Raw genomic sequence first — 26,256 nt, 5'->3', positions numbered from 1 at the left:
CGTGTGTTTGATGATTATTTCAGTATAGATGATGGAATATGACCAGTCTGATGTCAGCCTGCTTCTCTGACAGCGCCTCACCTCTCTGTGCTGCCCCCTGCTGGCTCTGATCATTATTGACTGAGTCCTTGCTGCCACTTTATTAGGTACAGCTTGCTAACACAGCCTCAGACCTGCTTTGCCTTCAGAGCTGCTTTAAATCTTCATGGCTCAGATTCAGCGAGGTGCTGGAAACATCCCTCAGAGTCATGTGATCAGTAAAGTGCATCCACATAAACAGGATATATAATAATAATAATAATAATAATAATAATAATAATAATAATAATAATAATAATAATAATAATAATCAAATGCTGATTTTTTCAGCCCTTTGTCTGGGTGCTGATCCAGCTGTGTGTGTTTGTGATGACAGTAAATAAATGTCAGACTTACAGCTCCTGCTTTACTGCATTAAAGTGATAAGATGAGTTCAGCACTTTGACATGGAAGCAGGAAATGACAAATGTAGCACAGCAGCAGCGTTTAACACGTCTGAGCTGGAAACAGGAACTCTGCTATGATCATCATTCATATAACAACTTCCAGCTTTTGGTGCTCGGCTACAGTTTGGATGGATTTGCATTTAAAGATGCAAAGAGACTGAAGTGGATAGGGTCAGGAGGTCAAAGGTCAGAGCTCCTGTGGGTCTGAGGGCGGCCTCATGCTGGAGAAGGATGAAGGAGTCTGACCTGATCCAGTGTTTGACATGAACACATCAGCACTGCTGTCAGTGAGCCTAACGACAGCCGTTAGCATCATTTCCTGTCACTGTGGTGGTTACAGTGACATCATGCAGTTTGTGCTTTGACCTCCAGAGGGCGACAAATCAGCACAGACAGAGAGCTCCATTCAAACTTTGCTGCCATCAGGAATAATTCTTCAAATATAATCATCAGTGTTTGAGCAGCTATGATATCAGGGACAATCTAGACATGTGTGACAATACTGAACATGTCACATGACACACCTTAAACATCATGTGATCCACTCTCAGTCTGCACTTTCATTCATGACTTCAACAGGTTGAAATGAGCTTTGAACAAACATCAGTTTAGTGCTGAAATATTCAAACGCTGCAGGAAGAAGAACAACAAAGTGATGCATGATGTTTGTGCTTCAAACAGGAAAACCGAAATAAATCACGACCTGCCAACAATCTGGGAGTTTCTGAGGTGCACCTGAACGCAGCACACAGTGTTTCGATGCTCGTGAGTGTCCTCAAACGCCTCTCTGGGTGTTTCCGTCCTGCTCAAAGTTTACTTTCACTTTCCTGAGCTTCGTGGAGTGGAGCTTGTTGTTGGTGTGTATGTTTGAAGAAACTGTAAGTTTGCTTTGTTTCCTCCTTTAACAGTTTGTCTTTAGGAACTTTACTGTTTGTTCAGCTCGTGTTGGATTTCTTCACACAACAAACTGTGTTTGTATTTCCGGTCTCTCCATTAAAGTCAGTGTGTAATGTTTTTCAACGAGGTCGAATGTGTCCGCCATTTTCTCTAAGTGTGTGTGATCAGATAAAACACGCTGAATGTTGCCTGAGCTCGACCGGAGAGCTCCGGGACTTTTTATTCGCAGGGACAGCAGCAGACGGAGAGCGGACATCATAAACGAATGTTTTGTTTACATGTGTGTTAGATATAGATTCAACTTGTTCTTCAAAAAAGAAGAAAGTGGAGACATCAACTGTTGGCTCCGCTCCAACCCTCCTGAGCTGAGCTTCAGGTTTAAACCCGCCTCCTTCCAGGAAGCAGCTCACCTGTGTGTCCGTGTTTAGTGTCCGGGTGTGGCGTGGAGCCTGTAGTTGGTGTGCGTTTGAAGAAACTAAGTTTGCTTTGTTTCCTTCTTTAGCAGTTTGTCTTTAGCGTTATAACAGGAAGTGGGACATTTCTATTTACATAACATAAATCAGATCAGTGAATTAGGGTGCAAATCAAATAAACTGCTGATGTATGTTAGTCTTTATATGGCTCTGTTAAATAGCATGTTGTTATTGTTGATACTTACAAAGGTCAGCTGTGCTGCATGGGGTTACTAGTTTTGTTTGTTTGAACTTTTATGAAGTATCCTTGGCTAAAGCACCCAACATCATAAAAAAGCTTGTTTCCCTCCTCATGAGTATGATGTCACATAGAGGAGGGAGCTGCTTGTGTTCTTTTTTCTTGGGTTTAACCCCAATAAGCAGCTCCCTCTACATTATAAGTCCTTCTGTATCTGTATCCCCCCCCCCCCCCCCCCAGCACACATGATGGAAAGGAGGATTTCAGTTGATGTGCACATGAATGATTTGTGTTTCCTCTGCAGGTAGAAAGTGTGTGTGAGCTGATGTGACTTCAGCAGCATGGATCAGTGTGAGGACAGAGAGGAGGGAGCCTCTCCCTCTAAAAGCACTCTGTGTGGGGAACATGAGAGCCAGACCAAAGCTCAGAGGTGAGATGACCATCTCTAACTGTCCATGACTCTTCTCCATGTCACAGCTCAGCACTCACATCACTGCTCCATCATTATTCACAGGAATAAACGAGGAACTAAATGCAAACATGAACCTGGACCCAGCTCTGTCTCCTTAAAGAGTGACCGGTCTAAAGCTGACATTATTGATTTTAAAGTCCAGCCTGTGTCTGCTGCAGAGAGGTGAGCTGTTAGTAACATGAACTCTTTGATTTAACTGCTTGATGTTGTTGGACATAAACTGTAGTGCAAACACTTCACTGCTCCATCATTATTCACAGGAACCAACGGGGAACTAAATGCAAACATGAACCTGGACCCAGCTCTGTCTCCTTAAAGAGTGACCGGTCTAAAGCTGACATTATTGATTTTAAAGTCCAGCCTCTGTCTGCTGCAGTGAGGTGAGCTGTGAACTCTTTGATTTAACTGCTTGATGTTGTTGGATATAAACTGCAGTGCAAACACGTCATTCCCTCAATCCCCTTTAAACTGTCTCTTAAAAACAAGCCTTTGGGTTCTAAACAACTGAAAATCGCCTTAAGCAAACCAGAAGTAAAACATATTAAAAAAAAATTTGGTCTTCTCCAAAGTGGTTAATGTAGTTGTTTGGGATCCGGCTGAGGAACCTTCACATTACAAATTTTAATACTGCATGAATTACTGGAAATAAAATGCCACAACAGAATGAAATATTTGCTTTGTGAAGAAACACCAGTGAAATAAAATCATTAATTTTAAATCAGGCACGTGTCCTCCTGCAGAGAGGTAATGTGTGTGTAAATGTTGCTGTGACTCAGTGTTTGTGAATAAATCTCCATCATGTTTAATGTCAGCTCAGCTCTTTTTCACACACATTTCTATGTTCATATGTGAAGCGGTGTGTGTTGGACTGTTTCAAAAAACACAGCAATCAGAATGTACAGAATGGATGTTCTAGGAGGTGTTTCTGTTGCACACACACCCATCATGGTCAAGTGCATCGAGTGGTTCATTATGAGGCATATTAAGGCCCTGCTACCACCATCTTGGACTCATTGCAGTTTGCCTATTGCCCAAACTGGTCAACAGACGAGGCCATTGCCACCACCCTACATTTTGCTCTCAGCCACTTGGACAATAAGGACACATGTGTGAATGCTGTTCATAAACTTCAGTTCAGCATTCAACACAGTCGTTCCTCAGCACCTGATTGGAAAACTGAGCCTGCTGGGTCTGAACACCTACCGTAACTGGATCCTAGACTTTCTGATGGAGAGGCCTCAGACAGTCCAGATCGGTAACAGCATTTCCAACACCACCACACTGAGCAATGGAGCCCCTAAGGGCTCAGCTCAGCCCACTGCCGTTCACTCAGCTGACTCACAACTGTGCAGCAATGCACGGTTCAAACTACATCATCAAGTTTTCCGATGACACGACTGTGGTGGGTCTCGTCAGCATATAGAGAGGAGGTGCAATAGTTAACGGACTTGGCAAATAATTTACAGCCAAAGTATTCACTCACTGTGTCTCTACTGTTTCATTAGCTTAGCTTAGCTCGTAGCCGACTCGTTAGCACCACGGCTTCTTCACCAGTTCCTCCTGCACTTTCTTGCTCATTGTGTCAGATGTTTAGTTACTCCTCGGGCTCCTTTAGCAGTAATGATACTTGTAACAAATGTAGCATATTTGCAGCTCTGGAGGCCAGGATTACTGAATTGGAGACTTGGTTCCCCCCCGATACACCCGTAGCTAGCCAGGCCCCTGTAGCAGGCCCCTGTGCAGCCGAAGATGGCGTAGGCCCCGCTACCTGTTCCCCGGCAGACCCCAAGCAGCTGGGGAAAGAGGGCGGCTGGGTCACGGTGAGGAGGAAGCATAGTCCTAAACAGAAGCCCCAGGTACACCACCAACCCGTTCATGTGTCTAACTGTTTTTCCCCACTCGGCGACACACCCGCCGGGGCTCAAACTCTGGTAATTGGTGATTCTGTTCTCAGACATGTGAAGCTAGAGACACCGGCAACCATAGTCAATTATCTTCCAGGGGCCAGAGCAGGCGACATTGAAGGAAATTTAAAACTGCTGGCAAACTGTAAACGTAAATTCAGTAAAATTATAATTCACGTCGGCAGTAATGACACCCGGTTACGCCAATCGGAGGTCACTAAAATCAATATTGAATCGTGTGTAACTATGTCGGACTCTGTAGTTTTCTTTGGTCCCCTCCAAAATCAGACCAGGAGTGACATGTTTAGTCACATTTTCTTCTTAAACTGCTGGCTGTCTGAGTTGTGTCCAAAAAACGATGTGGGCTTCTTAGATAATTGGGAGACTTTCCGGAGGAAACCTGGTCTTTTTAAGAGAGATGTCATTCATCCCACTTTGGATGGAGCAGCTCTCGTTTCTAGAAATATGGACAAATTTATTAAACCCCCCCCCAAAATATGACTATCCAGAGTTGGGAACAGGGAAACAGCCAGAAGCTTGATGTCTGTAGTGCACAGCTTCTCCCTCACAATGACTGTAGAGCACCAGCTGCTGTTTACATGCAGACATGCCGCCGCCATGTTGCTTATAGTGCGTTCATGGTCTCCGTCCAGACGAAGAGGTAGTGAAAATCCATTAATATGCAGCGTGCTGTCGTCATCACTCATGCAAGTGGTTGACGCAGGCTTGCAGCTCGTCCAGCTTGTTGCGGAGAGACCACACATTAGGTTAATGGACAGGAGTGCTCGTTGGTTGTGTGTCTCCCTCTTGAGTCTGGCTCTCACCCCTTCTTCTTTAATCCCCTCCTGGTTACCTTGTTTTTGTGAGTTTTTTGATTTCCGTGTCCAAGAGTATTTCCTCGGGAAAATAGTCTGTAGGAGCAGAGCGGAAAAGCCGGAGCCTGGGCTGCAGCTACAGCTGAATGAGGGACTCTCTGGTGTAGGTGAGCCTTGGGGTCATGTCGAAGTGTCAGAAACAAGTCCACAAAAATGAGAAAAAGGAAAGAATACGAAATGTACAGAGTAGACGGCGAAAAACAACAATGGAAAGAGCATTAAAGTTAGAAAAGAATGCAAAACTGCTCAGCTGACCGGCCATTCGACCACACGAACAGTGACCTGGAACTGGAAACCTCAAATCACAGGCCGAGGGGGCGGTGTGGCAGCAATTTTTCACACCAGCCTATGTATAAACCTTACACAGAGTTTCTGTCTGATTTCTCAGACCTTTTATCTGATTTAGTGCTCAGCTCAGATAAAGTAATTATTGTGGGTGATTTTAACATCCATGTAGATGCTAAAAATGACAGCCTCAACATGGCATATAATTTTTTCATTAGACTCAATTGAAGTATCTCAAAATGTAAAAGAACCCACCCACCACTTTAATCACACTCTAGATCTTGTTTTAACATATGGCATAGAAACTGAACATTTAACAGTGTTTCCTGAAAACCCTCTCCTGTCTGATCATTTCCTGATAACATTTACATTTACAATAATTGATTACACAGCGGTGGAGAGTAGACTTTATCAAAGTAGATGTCTTTCTGAAAGCACTGTAACTAAGTTTAAGAATATAATCCACCCACTGTTATCATCTTCAATGCCCTGTACCAACACAGAGCAGAGCAGCTACCCGAACGCTACCCCAACAGTGGTCGATTATCTTGTTAATAACTTTGCCTCCTCTCTATGTTTAACACTGGATACTGTAGCTCCTGTGAAAACTAAGGCCTCTAATCAGAAGTACCTGACTCCGTGGTATAATTCTCAAACATGTAGCCTAAAGCAGATGACTCGTAATCTGGAGAGGAAATGGCGTGTCACAAATTTAGAAGATCATCATTTAGCCTGGAGAAATAGTTTGCTGCTTTATAAGAAAGCCCTCCGCAAAGCCAGAACATCTTACTAGTCATCACTGATTGAAGTAAATAAGAACAACCCCAGGTTTCTCTTCAGCTCTGTAGCCAGGCTGACAAAAAGTCAGAGCTCTTTTGAGCCAACCATCCCTTTAACGTTAACTAGTAATGACTTCATGAACTTCTTCACAAAAAAAAATGTAATCATTAGAGAAAAGATTACCCATAATCATCTCACAGATAATGATATTATCTACAGCTACTCTTAGTACCATTGATGTTAAGTTACTCTTTTTCTCCAATTGATCTTTCTGAGTTAACTTCAATAATTACTTCCTCCAAACCATCAACGTGTCTTTTAGACCCCATTCCTACAAAACTGCTCAAAGAAGTCCTGCCATTAATTAATTCTTCGATCTTTTTTTGTAAGTATGTTTATTGAGATGTTTTGATATAAGGAAAAAAGAAAGACACAAAAAAAACAAAAAACAGACAACATAACAACAAGGGCTAAAACACACAAATAAGACAAAATATTACACTGCAACGACAAAAATACTACTTCAACATCAGTTGAAGTAGTATTACTAGTAAAATTACTATTGTAAATTATTCAAAATTACTTCAACTGGCAATAAACAGAAATAAAACGCTAAGGTGGTAGGCCGAGTTATTGGTGATCGATCAAACAGGACTTTGCTTTAATACATGGTCTAAAAATGGCTGCCACACATCAAAGAAATTACTAAGTTTGTCCGCTAATGTGTACCTAATCCTCTCCATATGTAGTAGAGCAGTCAGTTCTGTTTGCCACATTTTGAATTGAGGTACAATATCCGACTTCCAGAGAGTCAAGATAATTTTCTTAGCAATTACCATTCCGAACAAAACTGCAGTTTGTGCAGCAGGGCTGAGGTGTAAAAGGGAAGAGGAAGTTCCAAACAATGCAATTATTGGGTCCGGCTCTAATGTGCAATTATAGATACCAGAAAAATATTTAAAAATGTCCAACCAATAGTTAAGCAATTTGGGACAAGTCCAAAATAAATGAGTGAGAGAACCTTCTCCAAGTTTACAACGATCATATATCACAAATCCTGTGCAGTTTAGTTTTTGAATAATGAAGTCTGTGAAGCACTTTGAATTGAATTAACTGATGCCTTACATTTATAGAGCAAGAATGGATCCTACACAGACTCCTCTCCCACACCTCATCTCCTATTTGCAAACCAAGCTCCTCCTCCCATGCCATCTTCAAAAAGTCAGATTCAAAATTTAAATACTCAGAAAAAGCTTTCACAAAACCAGAAACCAACTTTTTAGAATCCGGGGAGCTCAGAAGAGTGTAAAAATTGACCCCTCTTCCGGAAGAGATGGAAAATTAAGAATACTCTGACGAACATAGTTTCTTATCTGTAAATAATGAAAGAAATGTGATGCGGGGAGAGAGAACTTGTTCTGCAACTGGGTAAATGATGCAAACTGCCTGTCAATAAATAAGTCTTTGACAGTAATAATACCTTTCTGTGTCTAGACCTCAAAAGAGGCGTCTAAACATGAGGGTGGAAATGCATGATTACAATATATTGGAGTATGGATCGAAGTATCTGGTAGAGCACAACCTTTTTTGATCTGACTAAAGATTTTAACGCAGTTCGAAACTATAAAATTATTGACCTTGGTTCGTGGATTAGAGGATGAAAAAAGAAGAGCAGGGAGGGAACTATTCTCAACCCCACCACTCTCTATGACCACCCAAGGTGCGGTATCGGCAGACATGACCTTTTTGTACCCTTCCTGCCAGTAAGCAAGAGTTCTAGCATTTGCAGCCCAATAATAAAACTGAAACAGTGGCAGAGCAAATCCACCCTTAAATTTAGACTTACATACATGAACTTTTGATATCCTGTTAGTTTTAAAGCCCCAAACAAATGGTAATACTACTGAGTCGATCACTTTAAAAAATTGCTTATTCAAAAAAATAGGTAAATTAAAAAATAAATATAGAAATTTAGGAAGGGAAACCATTTTAATTACGTTAATGCGACCTACCATGGAAATAGGTAGAGCCCTCCATTTCTCAATGTCCTTTTTCAATTTTTCAACTTGTTCAAGATAATTCAACTTAAACATCAATTTAGGAACCTTAGGCAAAATAACACCCAAGTATTTCAATCTGTCTGTAATTTTAAAAGGCAAAACTTTCAAAATTGCAGTTAAAGCCACAAACTCACTCTTCTGCCAATTAATTGTATAACCTGAGATTTCCCCAAACGACCTCACCACATCTAAAAGTACAGGAACAGATTGCTCAGGATTTGACAAGAACAAAACAACATCATCCGCATATAAAGAAATGTAGTGCTTGAGATTCCCCAATCGGACAGGGTCAATAGAGGGCTCATTCCTAATGGCTACTGCAAGAGGTTCAATAGAAATTGCGAAGAGCAAAGGGCTCAAAGGGCAGCCTTGTCGTGTCCCGTGGTGTAAAAAAAGAAAAGGCGCTGATCTATCTTGGTTAATAAGAATGGAAGAAGAGGGATGTCTATATATCATATCAACCCATGATATAAACTGTTCGCCTAAACCAAACTTCTCCAGTACCGAAGCATATAGGCCCACTCGACCTGGTCAAACGCCTTTTCAGCATCTAAGCTCAGTACTGCGATCTTGGAAGCTCCCTAGTGCCTATGATACATAGTGTTCATCAACATTCGAACATTAAAGAAGAAAAACCTCTGGGGGACAAACCCAGTTTGATCCGGATGGATAATTGATCCAACATGTCCATTTAATGTTTGCCAAAATTTTAGTGAAAATTTTCATATCCAAATTCAACAAAGCAATAGGTCGATAAGAGGGACATTCTGTTTCATCCTTTCCTTCTTTCAATAACAAAGAAATATTAGCTTCATATAGCGTACGGGGAAATCTTTGAGTATGGAAAGAATGCTTAAACATTCTCAATAAAAGCGGGGCCAGCTTTTCAGAGTATTTTTTATACAGTTCAATGCCAAACCCATCTGGGCCTCGGGACTTTCCATTGGGGAATTACTTAATAGCTTTCGAAACTTCTTCAATAGTAATATCTGAGTTTAAAGCCTCTCGTGCAACGTCATTCATTTTCGGGAGATCCAGCTTCCCTAACCAATCAGTAATATTGCCCCATGATTTCGACATATAGAGCTCTTCATAATATTCTCTAAATCGCTCATTAATAGCTTTAGGGCTAATTAAAATTTCGCCTGATCTTGATTAAATTTTGTGTATAGCCCTACTGGCCTGTAGGCCTCTTAGCTGCCGAGAAAGAAGCTTATGGGGCTTATCTCCAAACTGAAAATGCTTCTGTCTGATCCTAAATAGCTGATCTGTTACTTGACTAGATAAAATTGTGTTATACTCAAACTTCCTTTTAATTATGTCTTGGAAAAAAAAGAGGGACAAGAGGAGGCCTTGTGGTCCTGTTCTGTGTTAATTCAGCTTCTATTTCGAACAGGCGTTTCCAGCGTTCTTTTTTTTTAACGAAGATTCAAAAGAAATAATTTCTCCTCGCATTACCACTTTAAATGTTCCCCATAAAATCGAATCAGAAACGTTTATCATTAGCTTCCAAGAAATCTGATATTTTAGTTGTCATAAATTGGCAAAAGGATGTCTCACACAGGAGTGACGGGTGAAAACGCCAGTAACCCTGTTGTTTCAGAATCAGAATCAGAATCAGAATACTTTATTGATCCCTGGGGGAAATTATTTTTTGTTACAGTGCTCCATTTTAAACCAACATTAAGACAAGACAGACAATACGCTAACTAAGAATAGTACAATATATACATATATATACATACATACATACATAAGTCACTTATAAATAAATATTTGGAAAAGAAACATGTGTAGTTGTAGCAGCAAACAGTGTGTTAAGTGGATGCGTTGTACAGGGAGATGGCCACAGGCAGGAATGATTTCCTGTGTCGTTCAGTGGTGCTTTTCGGTAATCTCAGTCTCTCACTGAACGAGCTCCTGTGACTGACCAACATGTCATGGAGTGGGTGGGAGGTGTTATCCAACATTGTCTTTATCTTGGACAGCATCCGCCTCTCCGACACCACCTTGAGGGAGTCCAGCTCCATCCCCACAACATTGCTGGCCTTACGGATCAGTTTATTAAGTCTGTTGGCATCTGCGACCCTCAGCCTGCTCCCCCAGCATGCAACAGCATAGAGGATCGCACTGGCCACCACAGACTCATAGAAAATCCTCAGCATTTTCTGGCAGATGTTGAAGGACCTCAGTCGCCTCAAAAAATAGAGACGACTCTGGCCCTTCCTGTAAAGTGCTGTGGTGTTTTTAGCCCAGTCCAGTTTATTGTCAATGTGTACTCCAAGGTATTTATAGTCCTCCACAATGTCAACACTGACCCCCTGGATTGAAACAGGGGTCAAGTGTTTCCTGGTCTTCCTGAAGTCCACGATCAGTTCCTTGGTCTTTGCCACGTTGAGCTGCAGATGATTCTGCTCACACCACGTGACAAAGGAGTCGACCACAGCCCGGTACTCTGTCTCATCATCCCTGCTGATGCATCCAACCACCGCAGAGTCATCAGAAAACTTCTGAAGATGGAGGTCTCTGTGCAGTGGCTGAAGTCTGTGGTGTAGAGGGTGAAGAGGAAGGGGGAGAGGACAGTCCCCTGTGGTGCCCCTGTGTTGCTGATCACCTTGTCAGACACACACTGTGGGAGACGTACATATTGTGGTCTTCCTGTCAGGTAATCAACAATCCAGGACACCAGAGAAGCATCCACCTGCATCGCTGCTAACTTATCACCCAGGAGGGTCGGCCTGATGGTGTTGAAAGCACTGGAAAAGTCAAAAAACATGACCCTCACAGTGCTCGCCGGCTGGTCCAGATGGGTGTAGACACGATTGAGCAGGTAGATGATGGCGTCCTCTGTTCCGAGACGAGGCTGATAAGCGAACTGAAGGGGATCCAGATGTGGTCTTACTATGGGTCGCAGCTGGTCCAGGATGAGCCTTTCCAGGGTCTTCATGATGTGGGAGGTCAGTGCCACGGGCCTGTAATCCTGGGGGCCACTGGGACGAGGCGTCTTTGGTACAGGGACGAGGCATGATGTCTTCCACATCACCGGGACCCTCTGCAGACTCAGACTCAGCATAAACAGTTTATGAAAGACTCCACACAGCTGGGGGGCACAGGCCTTGAGGACAAGGGGACTCACTCCGTCTGGTCCAGCAGACTTGCCTGAGTGAAGTCTCCTCATTTGCATCTCAACCTGGTATTGAGTGAAGGTGATGGGTGGGGGAGGGGTGTCAGGAATCTCACAGGAGGCAACATGTGAAGAGAGAGGCTGGCACAGTGGTGTGGCTCTGGATTCCAGGCTGACTGCAGGTGAGGTTGTGGGGGTGGGAGCAGACACTGTGGTGTCGAATCTATTGAAAAACAGATTCAACTCGTCGGCTCTATTCTCACCTCCCTCAGCTCCCCTGCTGTTGGTTGGCCTGAATCCAGTGATGGTCTTCATGCCCCTCCACACCTCTCTCATGCTGTTCTGCTGGAGTTTCCACTCCAGCTTCCTCCTGTAATTGTCCTTAGCCTCTCTGATCTTGTCCTTTAGTAACACCTGGACCTTCCTCACCTCCTCTTTGTTGCCCCCTCTGAAAGCCCTCTTCTTGTTGTTGAGGAGGGCTTTGATGTCCTTAGTCACCCACGGCTTGTTATTTGGGTAACAATGAACAGTCTGAGCTGGAACAATGGAGTCGGTGCAGAAAGTTATGTAGTCTGTGATACACTCAGTAAGCCCATTGATGTCCTCGGCGTGAGGCTCACAGAGTGTTTCCCAGTCGGTCACCTCGAAACAGCCCTGTAGTTCCGCTATTGCCTCCTCTGACCACCTCCTAACAGTCCTGGTGGTCACAGGTTCCCTCCTCACAATTGGCACATAGCGGGGGGTGAGGTGAATCAGGTTATGATCTGACCTACCAAGTGGGGGGAGGGAGGAGGAGCTGTATGCATCCTTGACGTTAGCATACAGTAAGTCTAAAGTTTTCTCTCCCCTGGTGGGACAGTCCACATATTGTTTGAATGTTGGTAGTGTATTGTCCAGTGATACATGGTTGAAGTCACCCGAGATCACAATAAAGGCACTCGGGTGCTGAGTCTGTAGCCGAGCTATGGCAGAGTGGATAGTGTCACATGCAGCTGTGGGGTTAGCAGAGGGGGGAACATAAACAGCCTCCAAGATGACGTGAGAGAATTCCCTGGGTAAATAATACGGCCTGAGTCCAACAGCACACAGTTCAGTGTCCGGGCAACAAATCCTTTCTTTGATTGTTATGTTGGCAGGGTTACACCACCGGTTGTTAACTAAAACAGCAAGCCCCCCTCCTTTACGCTTACCGCTAGCGATGCTGTCCCTGTCCGCCCGAACAGTGTGGAAGCCTTCCACGGAAGCATTCTCATCGGGAATGACCTGGTGCAGCCATGATTCGGTGAAACACATCAGGCTACACTCTCGGTATTCCCTCTGACTCCGTACCAGTGCTGAGAGCTCGTCGATTTTACTTGCCAACGATCGCACATTTCCCATCACGATAGACGGCAGACACGGTTTAAACCTCCTCCTCGCTTCGAGCCTCCGCTGTCTCACCGTCACCTTTTTTCTTCTCTTCTGTCCTTGACCTCTGCATCCCCGATGTGTTTTCCTCCAAATTTCAGCTGGTACTTCTGCGGGCACTTCTGCGGGCCTGGCCAGCGAGCCGGCCGGCATCAGGGCGATCAGCTGATCTCTGGAGTAAACAGTCCGTGCGTGTAGGAGATGTGCCGCGGTCCCGTTCCATGATAAAAGTAACAGTTCCACGGCCACCAGAAGAACAAAAACTCTCTCAATCCACATGATTGAGTAAGAGATAGAAAACGGAGGAAAATACAAGTCAGAAAAAAAAAGAATACGTAAGAAAAAAGAGCTAAACTAAGAGAAAAGCAGGAGCGACTGTAACAGGCTGCACGCTGGTTGGCGCATGCGCACTTTCGTACCACAGAAGTCCAGGACTAAAGAGGTTGGAGAGTGATCCCAGATCAATATGTTATGATAAGTTGAGCATACAACTTTAGACATAAATTTAGAATCAAGCAAAAAATAATCTATTCTGGAGTACGATTTGTGCACTTATGAAAAATAAGAGTAATCTCTAATCTCTTAATGCTTCAATCTTAAATATGATCAACCTATCTCTAATAATCGGCTATGTACCACAGGCCTTCAATCTGGCTGTAGTTAAACCTTTACTTAAAAAGCATCTCTAGACCCAGCAGTCTTAGCTAATTATAGGCCAATCTCCAACCTTCCTTTCATGTCAAAAATCCTTGAAAGAGTAGTTGTCAAACAGCTAACAGATCATCTGCAGAGGAATGGCTTATTTGAAGAGTTTCAGTCAGGTTTCAGAGCTCAGCACAGCACAGAAACAGCTTTAGTGAAGGTTACAAATGATCTTCTTATGGCCTCTCACAATTATACATGCTTCCCTTAGCCTGAAACGCTCGCCTGATATTGACACTTAAGTATGGGTCTGTTGATTGATTTAACTGACTGGCTTCAAGTTCCACACCACATGGCCGCTGGACCTGCTAACCGGTCCTTCCTCGCTAGACTGCTATTACAATCACTGTCTTGCAAGCTCCATGACCTGGATGACTGAGAAACTACACAGAGAGTTATGTAGTTTCCAAGGAGTCAGGTATGGATGGCTAACTCTGTGCCTTAATCCTGGCAGGTTAGAAAACACTAATGACACATGTCATCTGTGTCATTACAGTTAAGATAATTAGACCATTGGAAATATTACAAAAGATTTACCAGTCTTTATTCTTGTAAGAGCTCCAGGTATTTAGTGGTGTAAGCTGGTTTTTTTCCTTTTCCATTTCTCTTCTTTTTTTCTTTTTCTTGTTTTTGCCAGCAGCATTAAGATGGTGTTTTCTGAGAGCCAAAACTCAGCATTTTCAAATATTGATCTTTCTCCTGTGTTGAACTAATTCTTCATGATTCCTCCACAGAGTGGGCCAGCAGAGCTCAGAGGTTCCCAGAAGTCAGTCTACCCAGCAGCATCAAACACAGCTGGACTCCATATTTATGGTCTGTACATGTTCAACATCTATTCTATTCAGTAATTTCTCAAAAAGAACGGCTATTTATACTTCAAACATATTGCAAGTATTAGTTTTTCGTAGTATTAATTGCAAGATAAGACAAGTTAGAAGCACAACTAAACACTGTTTCAAATAAACAATGAGCTTTAGCAGCTGGGCTGGTCAAAAAAGATGTGTTTGTAATTTTATCTATACCCATGACCACCTTGACACATATTGCTACAGACAGGTCCTTTAATTTTGGCTGTCATGGTAGTGTCTAATAAACTATGAAAGCTGGATAAATGATTGGAAAACTTTAGAAAAAGTTATTTATCATATTATTATAGCATTTATTCCACTCTAAACAATGCAAAGTTGAGTTATCTGATCTCAGAATTTGATTTATTTTTTTGCTTCTTTTTTTAAACATTCCAATTTAACAACCTCCCTTGAACATACTGACTACAATTACCATGATGTAGCAATATTCACTCTGTTTCCAGAATCAAAATATGCTGTGGACTGCAACAGAAATATGATTATGACAACACCTTCATATCTCCTGGCTATTTCTGTCTGTTGTTCCTGGTCTCCCTCTGGTCATTGTTCCTCTCTTCTTCCACTGCACCACCAGTTGAGGTTGTAATGTAACATATTAATTGACACAATACTCTATTCCAGCTACTGCAGGACAACATCATCACTTTTGTGAAGAATGAACTGAAGAAGATTCAAAAAGTTGTCAGTCAGTCCAGATTATCTGAAATACTTGGAAGGTCAGAGAACGGTTGAAGAGAAAGTGGGTGAGGACGAGGAGCAGAGGAATAGCAGCAGAGAGGCATTTGTGAAGATCACATTGGACTTTTTAAGGAGAATGAAGCAGGATGAACTAGCTGACCTTCTGCACAAGAGTAAGAGGATTTCTATAAAGATTTAAGCTGCTGGTTGAACAGGTTGTTTACTAATGTCTAACCCTAAAGTGATAGTCAAACATAAATATAAAAATTCTGGACTGATATTTGTTGTCTATTCTGCTGTACAATGATGCGAATGTTGTTGTGATTTGGCGCTATATAAATAAAATTGAATTGAATTATTCTTTCTTTTAGGAACTTCTAATAGAGACGTCTATTGGAGTGAGTGTAAACTTAAATCTACACTGAAGAAGAAGTTCCAGTGTGTATTTGAGGGGATCGCTAAAGCAGGAAACCCAACCCTATTGAATCACATCTACACAGAGCTCTACATCACAGAGGGAGGGACTGCAGAGGTCAATGATGAACATGAGGTCAGACAGATTGAAATGGCCTTCAGGAAACCAGACAGAGCAGAGACAAAAATCAGACAAGAAGACATCTTTAAAGGCTCACCTGGAAGAGATGAACCAATCAGAACAGTGCTGACAAAGGGAGTGGCTGGCATTGGGAAAACAGTCTTAACACAGAAATACAGCCTGGACTGGGCTGAAGACAAAGCCAACCAGGACATCCAGTTCATATTTCCATTCACTTTCAGAGAGCTGAATCTGCTGAAAGAGGAAAAGTTCAGCTTGGTGGGACTTGTTCATCACTTCTTTACTGAAACCAAAGAAGCAGAAATCTGCAGCTTTGAAGACTTCCAGGTTGTGTTCATCTTTGATGGTCTGGATGAGTGTCGACTTCCTCTGGACTTCCACAAAACTACAATCCTAACTGACCCTAGAAAGTCCACCTCAGTGGATGTGCTGCTGATAAACCTCATCAGGGGGAAACTGCTTCCCTCTGCTCGCGTCTGGATAACCACAAGACCTGCAGCAGCCAATCAGATCCCTCCAGAGTGTGTTGGTATGGTGACAGAAATCAGAGGGTTTGCTGACCCACAGAAAGAGGAGTACTTCAGGAAGAGATTCAGAGATAAGAAGGAGGCAAGCAGGATCATCTCCCACATTAAGACATCACGAAGCCTCCACATCATGTGCCACATCCCAGTCTTCTGCTGGATCACTGCTACAGTTCTGGAGGATGTGCTGGAAACCAGAGAGGGAGGACAGCTGCCCAAGACCCTGACTGAGATGTACATCCACTTCCTGGTGGTTCAGGCCAAAGTGAAGAAGATCAAATATGATGGAGGAGCTGAGACAGATCCACACTGGAGTCCAGAGAGCAGGAAGATGATTGAGTCTCTGGGAAAACTGGCTTTTGATCAGTTGCAGAAAGGAAACCTGATCTTCTATGAATCAGACCTGACAGAGTGTGTCATTGATATCAGAGCGGCCTCAGTGTATTCCGGGGTATTCACACAGATCTTTAAAGAGGAGAGTGGACTGTACCAGAAAAGACTGTTCTCCTTCATCCATCTGAGTGTGCAGGAGTTTCTGGCTGCTCTTCATGTCCATCTGACCTTCATCAACTCTGGAGTCAATCTGCTGGAAGAACAGCAAACAACCTCCCAGACACGTGAAACAAGAGAATCTGCAGAGACACACTTCTACCAGAGTTCTGTGGACAAGGCCTTACGGAGTCCAAGTGGACACCTGGACTTGCTCGTCCGCTTCCTCCTTGGTCTTTCACTGCAGACCAATCAGACTCTCCTACAAGGTTTGCTGACAAAGACAGGAAATAGTTCACAGAACAATCAGGAAACTGTCCAGTACATTAAGAAGAAGATCAATGACAGTCTGTCTGTAGAGCAAAGTATCAGTCTGTTCCACTGTCTGAATGAACTGAATGATCGTTCTCTAGTGGAGGAGATCCAACAGTCCCTGAGTTCAGGAAGTCTCTCCACAGACAAACTGTCTCCTGCTCAGTGGTCAGCTCTGGTCTTCATCTTACTGTCATCAGAAAAAGATCTGGATGTGTTTGACCTGAAGAAATACTCTGCTTCAGAGGAGGCTTTTCTGAGGCTGCTGCCAGTGGTCAACATCGCCAACAAAGCTCTGTAAGTAAATATGTACTCATTTTAAAGACTTTTGTAACAAAATGATACAGGGAGTGCAGAATTATTAGGCAAGTTGTATTTTTGAGGAATAATTTTATTATTGAACAACAACCATGTTCTCAATGAACCCAAAAAACTCATTAATATCAAAGCTGAATGTTTTTGGAAGTAGTTTTTAGTTTGTTTTTAGTTTTAGCTATTTTAGGGGGATATCTGTGTGTGCAGGTGACTATTACTGTGCATAATTATTAGGCAACTTAACAAAAACAAATATATACCCATTTCAATTATTTATTTTTACCAGTGAAACCAATATAACATCTCCACATTCACAAATATACATTTCTGACATTCAGTCTCTGAGTATTGCACACCTTGTGCTTTTGGGCACTCCAGTGATGTTGCAGCTCTGAAATATGGCCAAACTGGTGGCAAGTGGCATCTTGGCAGCTGCACGCTTGACTTTTCTCAGTTCATGGGCAGTTATTTTGCGCCTTGGTTTTTCCACACGCTTCTTGCGACCCTGTTGGCTATTTTGAATGAAACGCTTGATTGTTCGATGATCACGCTTCAGAAGCTTTGCGATTTTGAGACTGCTGCATCCCTCTGCAAGATATCTCACTATTTTTGACTTTTCTGAGCCTGTCAAGTCCTTCTTTTGACCCATTTTGCCAAAGGAAAGGACGTTGCCTAATAATTATGCACACCTGATATAGGGTGTTGATGTCATTAGACCACACCCCTTCTCATTACAGAGATGCACATCACCTAATATGCTTAATTGGTAGTAGGCTTTCGAGCCTATACAGCTTGGAGTAAGACAACATGCATGAAGAGGATGATGTGGACAAAATACTCATTTGCCTAATGATTCTGCACTCCCTGTATGAAGTGTATTTCTCTTGTCTACATGAAACAATAAAACTATTTTCAATAATAATTGTTTCAGACTAAGTGGCTGCAACCTCTCAGAGAGAAGCTGTGCGGCTCTGTCCTCAATTCTGACCTCCCCGTCCTCTAGTCTGATGGAGCTGGACCTGAGTAACAATGATCTGCGAGATTTGGGAGCGAAACTTCTGTCTGCAGGACTGGAGAGTCCATATTGTACACTGGAAACTCTCAGGTTAGAACTCAGACAGTCAAGCAGTCATTTACCCTTCAGAAATCAAAAGTGTAACTGGCTATTTTTCACTAACTGTAATGTGACCTTTCTATTCTTTTACATTAAAAGAAAATGTCTCGTTTGTTGGCATTCTATTCAACACAACCTCACGTTTAAATTGGCAGTTTCTTTGTTTTTTTCATTTTGACGTACTGCCTTAACACAACCTAAAATCTCACAAAAAACACTTAAAAACAATGTTTTTTATTTTTATTTTTTAGCATTAAATCACCAACATGTTTAAGAAATCATTTAAAACTTTAGCCGCTAATATTAACTAGAGCAAAAATGTACTGCTATTGAGTATAGTTTACCTTTCTTTCACTAGAGGAAGCCAAACGCACCATGACTGTAGTTTGCCATTCATACCACTAGATGGACTGTAGTTTCATATTCATTTCAATAGGACCAAAATTTGTGCAGAAATTTCATATATAAAAAGTATAAAGGGTTATAACCATCAAAAGTCATAGAACACCATTTGCGATCAAGCCAGACGAAACTATATAACATATTTTAATATCCCTCCGACAGAAGACAGAGACGATATGTTATCTGGTTACCGGGTGTTTTTTTATTTTTTTATTTATAAGAACAGTAACACAGGCTACCGTGGACCGTAGCCAATGCCAAAACTACAAGGGAAAAAATGTGTTCCCCTGAATCAAAACAAAAGTTTTTACAGAACCCCCGATAGAACCATGCCCAGAAAGCGACGCAACGTGTGCCGAGTTTGTGACACTGGAAAGTCCACAACGGCCTGAACTTTTTCAGTCACGGGCCATACCTGCCCTTGTCCCACTTGCTTGCCCAAATAGGTAATAGTAGCCTTCCCGAACTCACATTTAGAAAGGTTGAGCGTGAGGGAGGCATCGTTGAACCGCCCAAACACCTCAGAAAGTGTTGCGAGATGTTCAGGCCACAAGGTAAAATAGACAACCACGTCGTCCAAGTATGCCTCGCACTTAGACACTCCACACAGCACCTGCCGCATAAGGCGTTGAAACGTTGCGGGCACATTACGTAACCCGAAAGGCATCACTGTATATTGGAGGAAGTGATCGGGCGTTACAAACGCAGAGATCTCCAAAGCCCTAGGTGTTAATGGAACCTGCCAGTACCCCTTTAATAGGTCCAGCTTTGTAACATACTGAGCAGAACCAACACGATCGAGGCAATCTTCCATCCGCGGGAGCGTAAACGAGTCTGGTTTGGTAACCGCATTCACTTTCTGGAAATATTGTCCGCTATCGCTACCAGAATACAAGGCGAGCTCCACGCGTCATGACTGGAAATAGCAAGGCCATGCTCAATGAGATATTCAACTTCCTACTGCATCAAGCTCCGCTTTGTGGTGTTTACACGATAAGCGTGCTGTTTTATCGGCCTGTCAGTTTCCACCGTGATGTCGTGACACAGGACAGATGTTTGCCTACGGTAGTCAGAAAACAAAGGTTGATGAGCTTTCACTAACGCAAGGACATCCCTATGAGCAGGGGGTGGCAAATGAGAGCAGGAGGACTCCAAAGTGGCCAACATCTCGCAATTCCAATCTCCGAGCCCCCAGTATACAGCCACTTTTTTCCATCAAACCATCGTCTTGTGGGTGGTACTCTGTGGTGCCCAGAGCAAATTACATCACCGGTGGCGAGCTCTTTGGACACATAACATTTGAGCATATTAACATGACACACTTGCAACTTTTGCTTCCGATCAGGCGTTTTAATGACATAGTATCACTTATTTTCCGATCCACCTCATAAGGACCAGAAAATTGAGCTCGAATGCTAGACACAGTCACTGGAAGCAAAACCAGCACCTTCTCCCCCGGGGCAAAATTCTGAACCACGGATTTCTTGTCAAAACGTGCTTTCATAATGCCCTGGGCTCGCCTCAAGTGGTCGCGGGCCAACTGCACGAGAGAGACATTCCTTAAAAGCACACACATAATCCAACACATTATCCTCCACCCGATGCGATTCGGACAATAATTTCTCTTTAAGTAATTGCAACGGCCTGCGTACCGTGTGTCCAAAAACAAGATCAGCTGGGCTGACACGGAGGAATTCCTGCTTGGCTTCTCGAACGGTAAACAACAATAAGAGAAGTTAACTCAGAGGAGCGATTGCTTACGTAGCCCCCAAAAACATAACTAAACAACAATCACTTACCTCCCTGACTAACTAAACATGAGAAAACTGTACCCAACTGAAAAGGCGATCCACTCGAACTTCCTCATGACTTGCAGAGCAACACAGGGCATGTCGCAGCCCCAGCTGGTTGGGGTAAAACCGAGGATGGATGATTGCCGTCCTCAACCGCGCCGTCTTATACTCCTGGTGTACCATCTTCGGGATCCACCACTCCTGGAGGCGCACCTGCACACTCACATTTACATGTCATAATCCCAGCCCACGACGGCAGCCGTAACAGCAGTGTGTGTGACATTCCATCATTGTCCAACTGTTCTGACACACACACCAAACAAACAAACAAAAAATGTCTAAATTGCACACTACCTACTAACTGTGTAAATTCTCTGTTATGACTGGTTTTCCTTGGTCTATAAAAAAAAAAATATTACAATATTACATATCAGAATTTGATGAAATTGTCTATTTCTTCTTAAACAAATAAAACAAGAAATCTCACAAAGTTTTCTTCAGGTGTTTGAGGGTGCATGGAATTTATCCAACAAGTCTACATGTATCTTGTGGACTTGGCATTTGACTATCATTCATTTGTTTGTGACAAATAAAATTTGAATTTGAATGGGTATTTTATCCATAAAAATAATTGAAAATAAGCCTTTAGTGAAGTTTTAACAAATGTATTGGTTTTTTTGTGTGTGTTTATATAGTCTATCAGGCTGTCTGATCACAGAGGAAGGCTGTACTTCTCTGGCTTCAGCTTTGAGCTCCAACCCCTCCCATCTGAGAGAGCTGGACCTGAGCTACAATCATCCAGGAGACTCAGTCCAGAGTTTGTTGGCTGGACTGAAGGATCCACATTGGAGACTAGACACTCTCAGGTATGGAGAGAATGTCTGATAGAGGAGGAAAAGTTGAAAACATCTGCTGTGTCCTACATTCAGTTCCTGATTGTTTCATGCAGATGTCACAAATGAAGGGAAGTGCTTGCTCATTACAGACAATCTAAGGAGCTTGAAAAGAGCAACTGGGCTTTTTCTTGCAGACATTTCATATGAGAAGCTTCTTCAGTTCTAAAATAAAATTTTGGAGAGACTTAGGTATTTAATTTAATTTAAAATTTGGTTATCCCTAAAAAGGGTCGTTGACCCATTATTAATTATGTGCCTCATCACATGAGCCAAGGTAAGAAATAGATAGAAATGTTCAGCTGAGTCTTTCCCCCAGAACACCTTACCCAGGAAGCGCCCAGGATGCATCCTTGTCAGATGCCTAAACCACTTCAGCTGGCTCCTTTCAATGTGGAGGAGAAGCAGCTCTACTCTGAGCCCCTCCCAGATGGCTGAACTTCCCTACCCTCTCCTATCTCTAAGGGAGAGACCAGCCACTGTTCGGAGGAAGCTCATTTCCACTGCTTGTATCTGTGATCTTGTTCTTTTGGTCACTACCCACAGCATGTGACCATAGGTGAGGGTAGGGACGTAGATCAGACAGGTAAATTGAGAGCTTCACTTTTGCGCTCATCTCTCTCTTCACCACGACGGACTGGTGCAGCGGCTGCAGCATCAATCCGTCTGTCGATCTCCAGCTCCCTTCTCCCATTACTCACAAACAAGACCCCGAGATACTTAAACTCCTCCATTTGGGGTAGGAACTCGTCCCCGACCCAGAGTGGGCACTCCATCCTTTTCTGGCTGAGAACCGTGGCCTCGGATTTCGAGGTGCTGATCCTCATTCCCACTGCTTCACACACGGCTGTGAACCGTTCCAGAGTGAGCTGGAGGCCATCAACCGATGAAGCCAACAGAACCACATCATCCACAAAAAGCAGAGATGAGATTCTTAGACCACCTACGTGAAAGACCTCCGCCACTTGGCTGCGCCTAGAAATCCTGTTCATAAAAATTAAGAACAGAATTGGTGACAAAGGGCAGCTCTGGCGGAGCTTATCCCCCACAGGGAACAAGTCCGAATTATTGCCGGCAATGTGAACCGAGCTCTTAATGGTTGTATAGGGATCAAATAGCCCGTAGCAATGGGCCAGACACCCCATACTCCCATAGCACCTCCCACAGGACACCCCGAGGGACATGGTCGAATGCCTTCTCCAAGTCCACAAAACACATGTAGACTGGTTGGGCAAACTCCCATGCCCCCTCAAGTATCCTTGAGAGGATAAAGAGCTGGTCCAGTGTTCCGCAACCAGGACGAAAACCGCATTGTTCCTCCTGTATCCGAGGTTCGACTAGCGGACGAACTCTCCTTTCCAGCACCCTTGTATAGACTTTCCCAGGGAGGCTGAGGAGTGTGATTCCCAATGTAGTTGGAACACACCCTCCAGTCCCCCTTTTTAAAAATGGGGACCACCACCCTGGTCTGCCAGTTCAGGGGTACTGCCCCTGATCTCCACGCAACATTGTAGAGGCGTGTCAACCAGGACAGCCCTACAACATCCCGAGCCTTCATGAACTCGGGGAGGACATCATCCACACCAAGGGCTCTGCCACCAAGGAGTTGTTTAACTGCCTCAGTGACTTCGCCCCCGTAAATTGGCGGGTCATCCCCCTCATCCCCAGACTCTGCTCCCTCCTTGGAAGACGTGTCAGTGGGATTAAGGAGGTCGTCCAAGTATTCCTTCCACCGTCCGACTATTTTCTCAGTCGAAGTCAGCAGCGCTCCACCAACACTATCCACAATACTGGTAGACGCCTGACAGTTTACCAGAATCTCTTTGAGGCAGTCCAAAAGTCTTTTTCCATGGCCTCTCCGAACTCCTCCCACACCCAAATTTTTGCTTCAGCCACTGCCTCAGCCACAATCCACTTTGACTGTCTGTACCTGTCAGCTGCCTCCAAAGTCCCACAGGCTAACCAAGCCTGACAGGATTCCTTCTTCAGCCTTGTGGCTCCCTTCACCTCTTGTGTCCACCATTTGGTTTGGGGAATACCACCACGACAGGCACCAACCACCTTGCGGCTGCAACTCAATGCTGCAGCTTTGGCAATGGAGATGCTGAACATGGTCCATTAGGACTCAATGTCCCCAGTCTCCCTCTGGATGCTGTTGAAGCTCTGCCGGAGGTGTGTGTTGAAGATTTCACGGACTGGGGCCTCTGGGAGGCGTTCCCAGCACACCCTCACTACATGTTTAGGCGCACTGGGTCTGTCCAGCGTCCTCCCCAGCTCAGCCCCTCTCTTTACCTGAGTGTCCAGAACATATGGTCGCAGGTCTGGTGATACGATTACAAAATCAATCATCGACCTGTGGCCTAGAGGGTCCTGGTGCCACATGCACTTATGGACACTTTTATGTTCGAACAAGGAGTTTGCTATGGCCAAATTGTGATTTGCACAGAAGTCCAATAAGAAAACACCACTTGGGTTCAGATCAGGGAGGCCGTTCCTCCCAATCACGCCCCTCCAGGTCTCGCTGTCATTACTCACGTGAGCATTGAAGTCTCCCAGTAGGAAAACAGAGTCTTCAGGTGGAGCACCCCACCCAGGGACTCCAAGAAGGCTGGGTACTCTGAACTGCAACTCGGCGCATAAGTGCAGATGACAATCAGGACTTGTTCCCTGAACCTAAGGCGCAGAGAACAAACCCTCTCATCCACCGGGAAGAACCCCAATGTACAGGCAGCAAGCCGAGGGGATAGTAGCATACACACCCCAGCCCGCCAGACTGAGACAGAGTCCACCCCCTCTCCAGGAGACTGGTTCCAGAGCCCAAGCCATGCGTAGAGGTGAACCCGACTATATCTAGCCGGTACCTCTCAACCTCATGCACTAACTCAGGCTCATTCCCCACAAGAGAGGTGACATTCCATGTCCCAATTGCCAATTTTGGTAGCCGGGGATCGGTCCGCCAGGGCATCTGCTCCTGGCTGTCTCCCGGCACACAATGCACCCGACCCCTACGGCACCTCATGCGGGTGGTGGGCCTGCAGGAGGATGGGCCCATGTCCCCTCTTCTGGCTGTGGGCCTCAGTAACCCTATCCGGGGCAGGATAAACTGTTGTCTCAATGTTTTCCTCATAAGTGTATTCGTGAAAATGTTGCACTGTTCCTTTATCAGTGTCTAACAGTATGTATATGAGAGCCATGTAATGTCCAGTTGTGTATGCTGAAAGAGACTGTGCTGGTCTGACACCCCCCCCCCCCCCTCCTTTCAGGGTGGAGCCTGCTGGAGTCCAGTGGTTGAGACCAGGTCTGAGGAAATGTAAGTGGGTTTTTAATGTGATTCATGAAAACAAAGCAGCACACATTCAACCATCTTCAAACTGTCACATCACTCATTTACATCTCTGATGTCAGGAGTCAATCAATGAACAGATGATCAATAACTGCAGCTGGATTGTGTTTGTTCTCTCCATCAGATTCCTGTCAACTCACAGTCGACGCAAACACAGTACACACAAAACTCCAACTGTCTGACAACAACAGGAAGGTGGCACATGTGGAGGAGGTTCAGTCATTTCCTGATCATCCAGACAGATTTGATTACTGGCCTCAGCTGCTGTGTAAAAATGGTCTGACTGGTCGCTGTTACTGGGAGGTCGAGTGGAAAGGAGGGGTTTATATGTCAGTGAGTTACAGAAGAATCAGAAGGAAAGGAGACAGTAAAGATTGTTGGTTTGGTTACAATGATCAGTCCTGGAGCCTGATCTGCTACGATGATGGTCCTCATTCTGTCTGGCACAATAGCAGAGGAACATCCATCTCCTCCTCCATCTCTGTCTCTAACAGAGTAGCGGTGTATGTGGACATTCCTGCCGGCACTCTGTCCTTCTACAGAGTCTCCTCTGACAATCTGATTCATATTCACACCTTTAGCACCACATTCACTGAAACTCTTTATCCTGGGTTTAGATTCAGGTATCTTGGTTCCTCAGTGTCCCTGTGCTGAGCTGAGTTTAAAGTAGGGCTGCTCAATTAATCGAATTTTAATCTCGATTACGATCTGGGCTTTCAACGATCATTAAAAATGACCGAGCCGATTATTAGCCCCTCCCTCGTGCTTTACTCTCGCGCTGCTCCGTGTGGCAAATCGAGCGCACCTCCCTGCATTTCGAACACGCGTCACAACAATTAAGAGCAGCGGTCTCCAACCTTTTTTGCGTCACGGACCGGTTTATGCCCGACGATATTGTCATAGACCGGCCTTTAAGGTGTCGCGGATAAATACAACAAAATAAAACTAGTACTGGTACCGAAAAAAAGAAAATTTATTCCTAACACACGTGAAAAGACCAAGGAAAACCGAGTAAATGATAAAAATGATAACAAAATAACGCTGAACACTGATAAAAACCCTGAAAACTATACATTTCACACCTGAGCCTCAACTCTCGCGGCCCGGTACCAAACGATTCACGTACCGGTCCGAGGCCCGGGGGTTGGGGACCGCTAATTAAGCGGACCCGAGGGAAGCTCGGAAAGCTAAGCCGAAGTTATTTGGAGAGGAGAGTGACTGCCATTGGTTGAAAAGAGAGGTAAAAAAAACTTCAGTGGTGTGGAAACATTATGGGTTTGAGGGGTCAGACGTGGATCAAGTAGACATAGTGTGTAAACTTTGCTA

General features: G+C 44.1%; 1 protein-coding gene across 1 annotated transcript; it reads left to right on the top strand.

The window, feature by feature from the left end:
- The first annotated feature begins 1,281 nt into the window (after positions 1-1,281).
- On the top strand, positions 1,282-26,256 carry LOC309703498 (NLR family CARD domain-containing protein 3-like). Its single transcript, XM_082528371.1, has 11 exons — positions 1,282-1,363; positions 2,338-2,463; positions 2,548-2,667; positions 2,766-2,885; positions 14,377-14,455; positions 15,133-15,362; positions 15,561-17,367; positions 18,317-18,490; positions 21,390-21,560; positions 24,851-24,897; positions 25,055-26,256. The coding sequence occupies exons 6-11, from the start codon at positions 15,326-15,328 to the stop codon at positions 25,582-25,584; spliced, it is 2,766 nt and encodes a 921-aa protein (XP_082384497.1). The 5' UTR covers positions 1,282-1,363; positions 2,338-2,463; positions 2,548-2,667; positions 2,766-2,885; positions 14,377-14,455; positions 15,133-15,325; the 3' UTR covers positions 25,585-26,256.

This window comes from Aulonocara stuartgranti, assembly GCF_965226115.1.
Source record: "Aulonocara stuartgranti genome assembly, chromosome: 3".
In the NCBI taxonomy this organism is placed as follows: domain Eukaryota; kingdom Metazoa; phylum Chordata; class Actinopteri; order Cichliformes; family Cichlidae; genus Aulonocara; species Aulonocara stuartgranti.
This window is presented reverse-complemented; position numbering and strand designations above follow the sequence as displayed.

Bases quoted from the DNA above. Each gene is read 5' to 3' on its own strand.
- LOC309703498 (XM_082528371.1), top strand. From the start codon at position 15,326: ATGAAGCAGGATGAACTAGCTGACCTTCTGCACAAGA. The intron at 17,368-18,316 runs GTAAGTAAATAT...TAATTGTTTCAG, and splicing joins AACATCGCCAACAAAGCTCT to ACTAAGTGGCTGCAACCTCT. The intron at 18,491-21,389 runs GTTAGAACTCAG...GTGTTTATATAG, and splicing joins TGTACACTGGAAACTCTCAG to TCTATCAGGCTGTCTGATCA.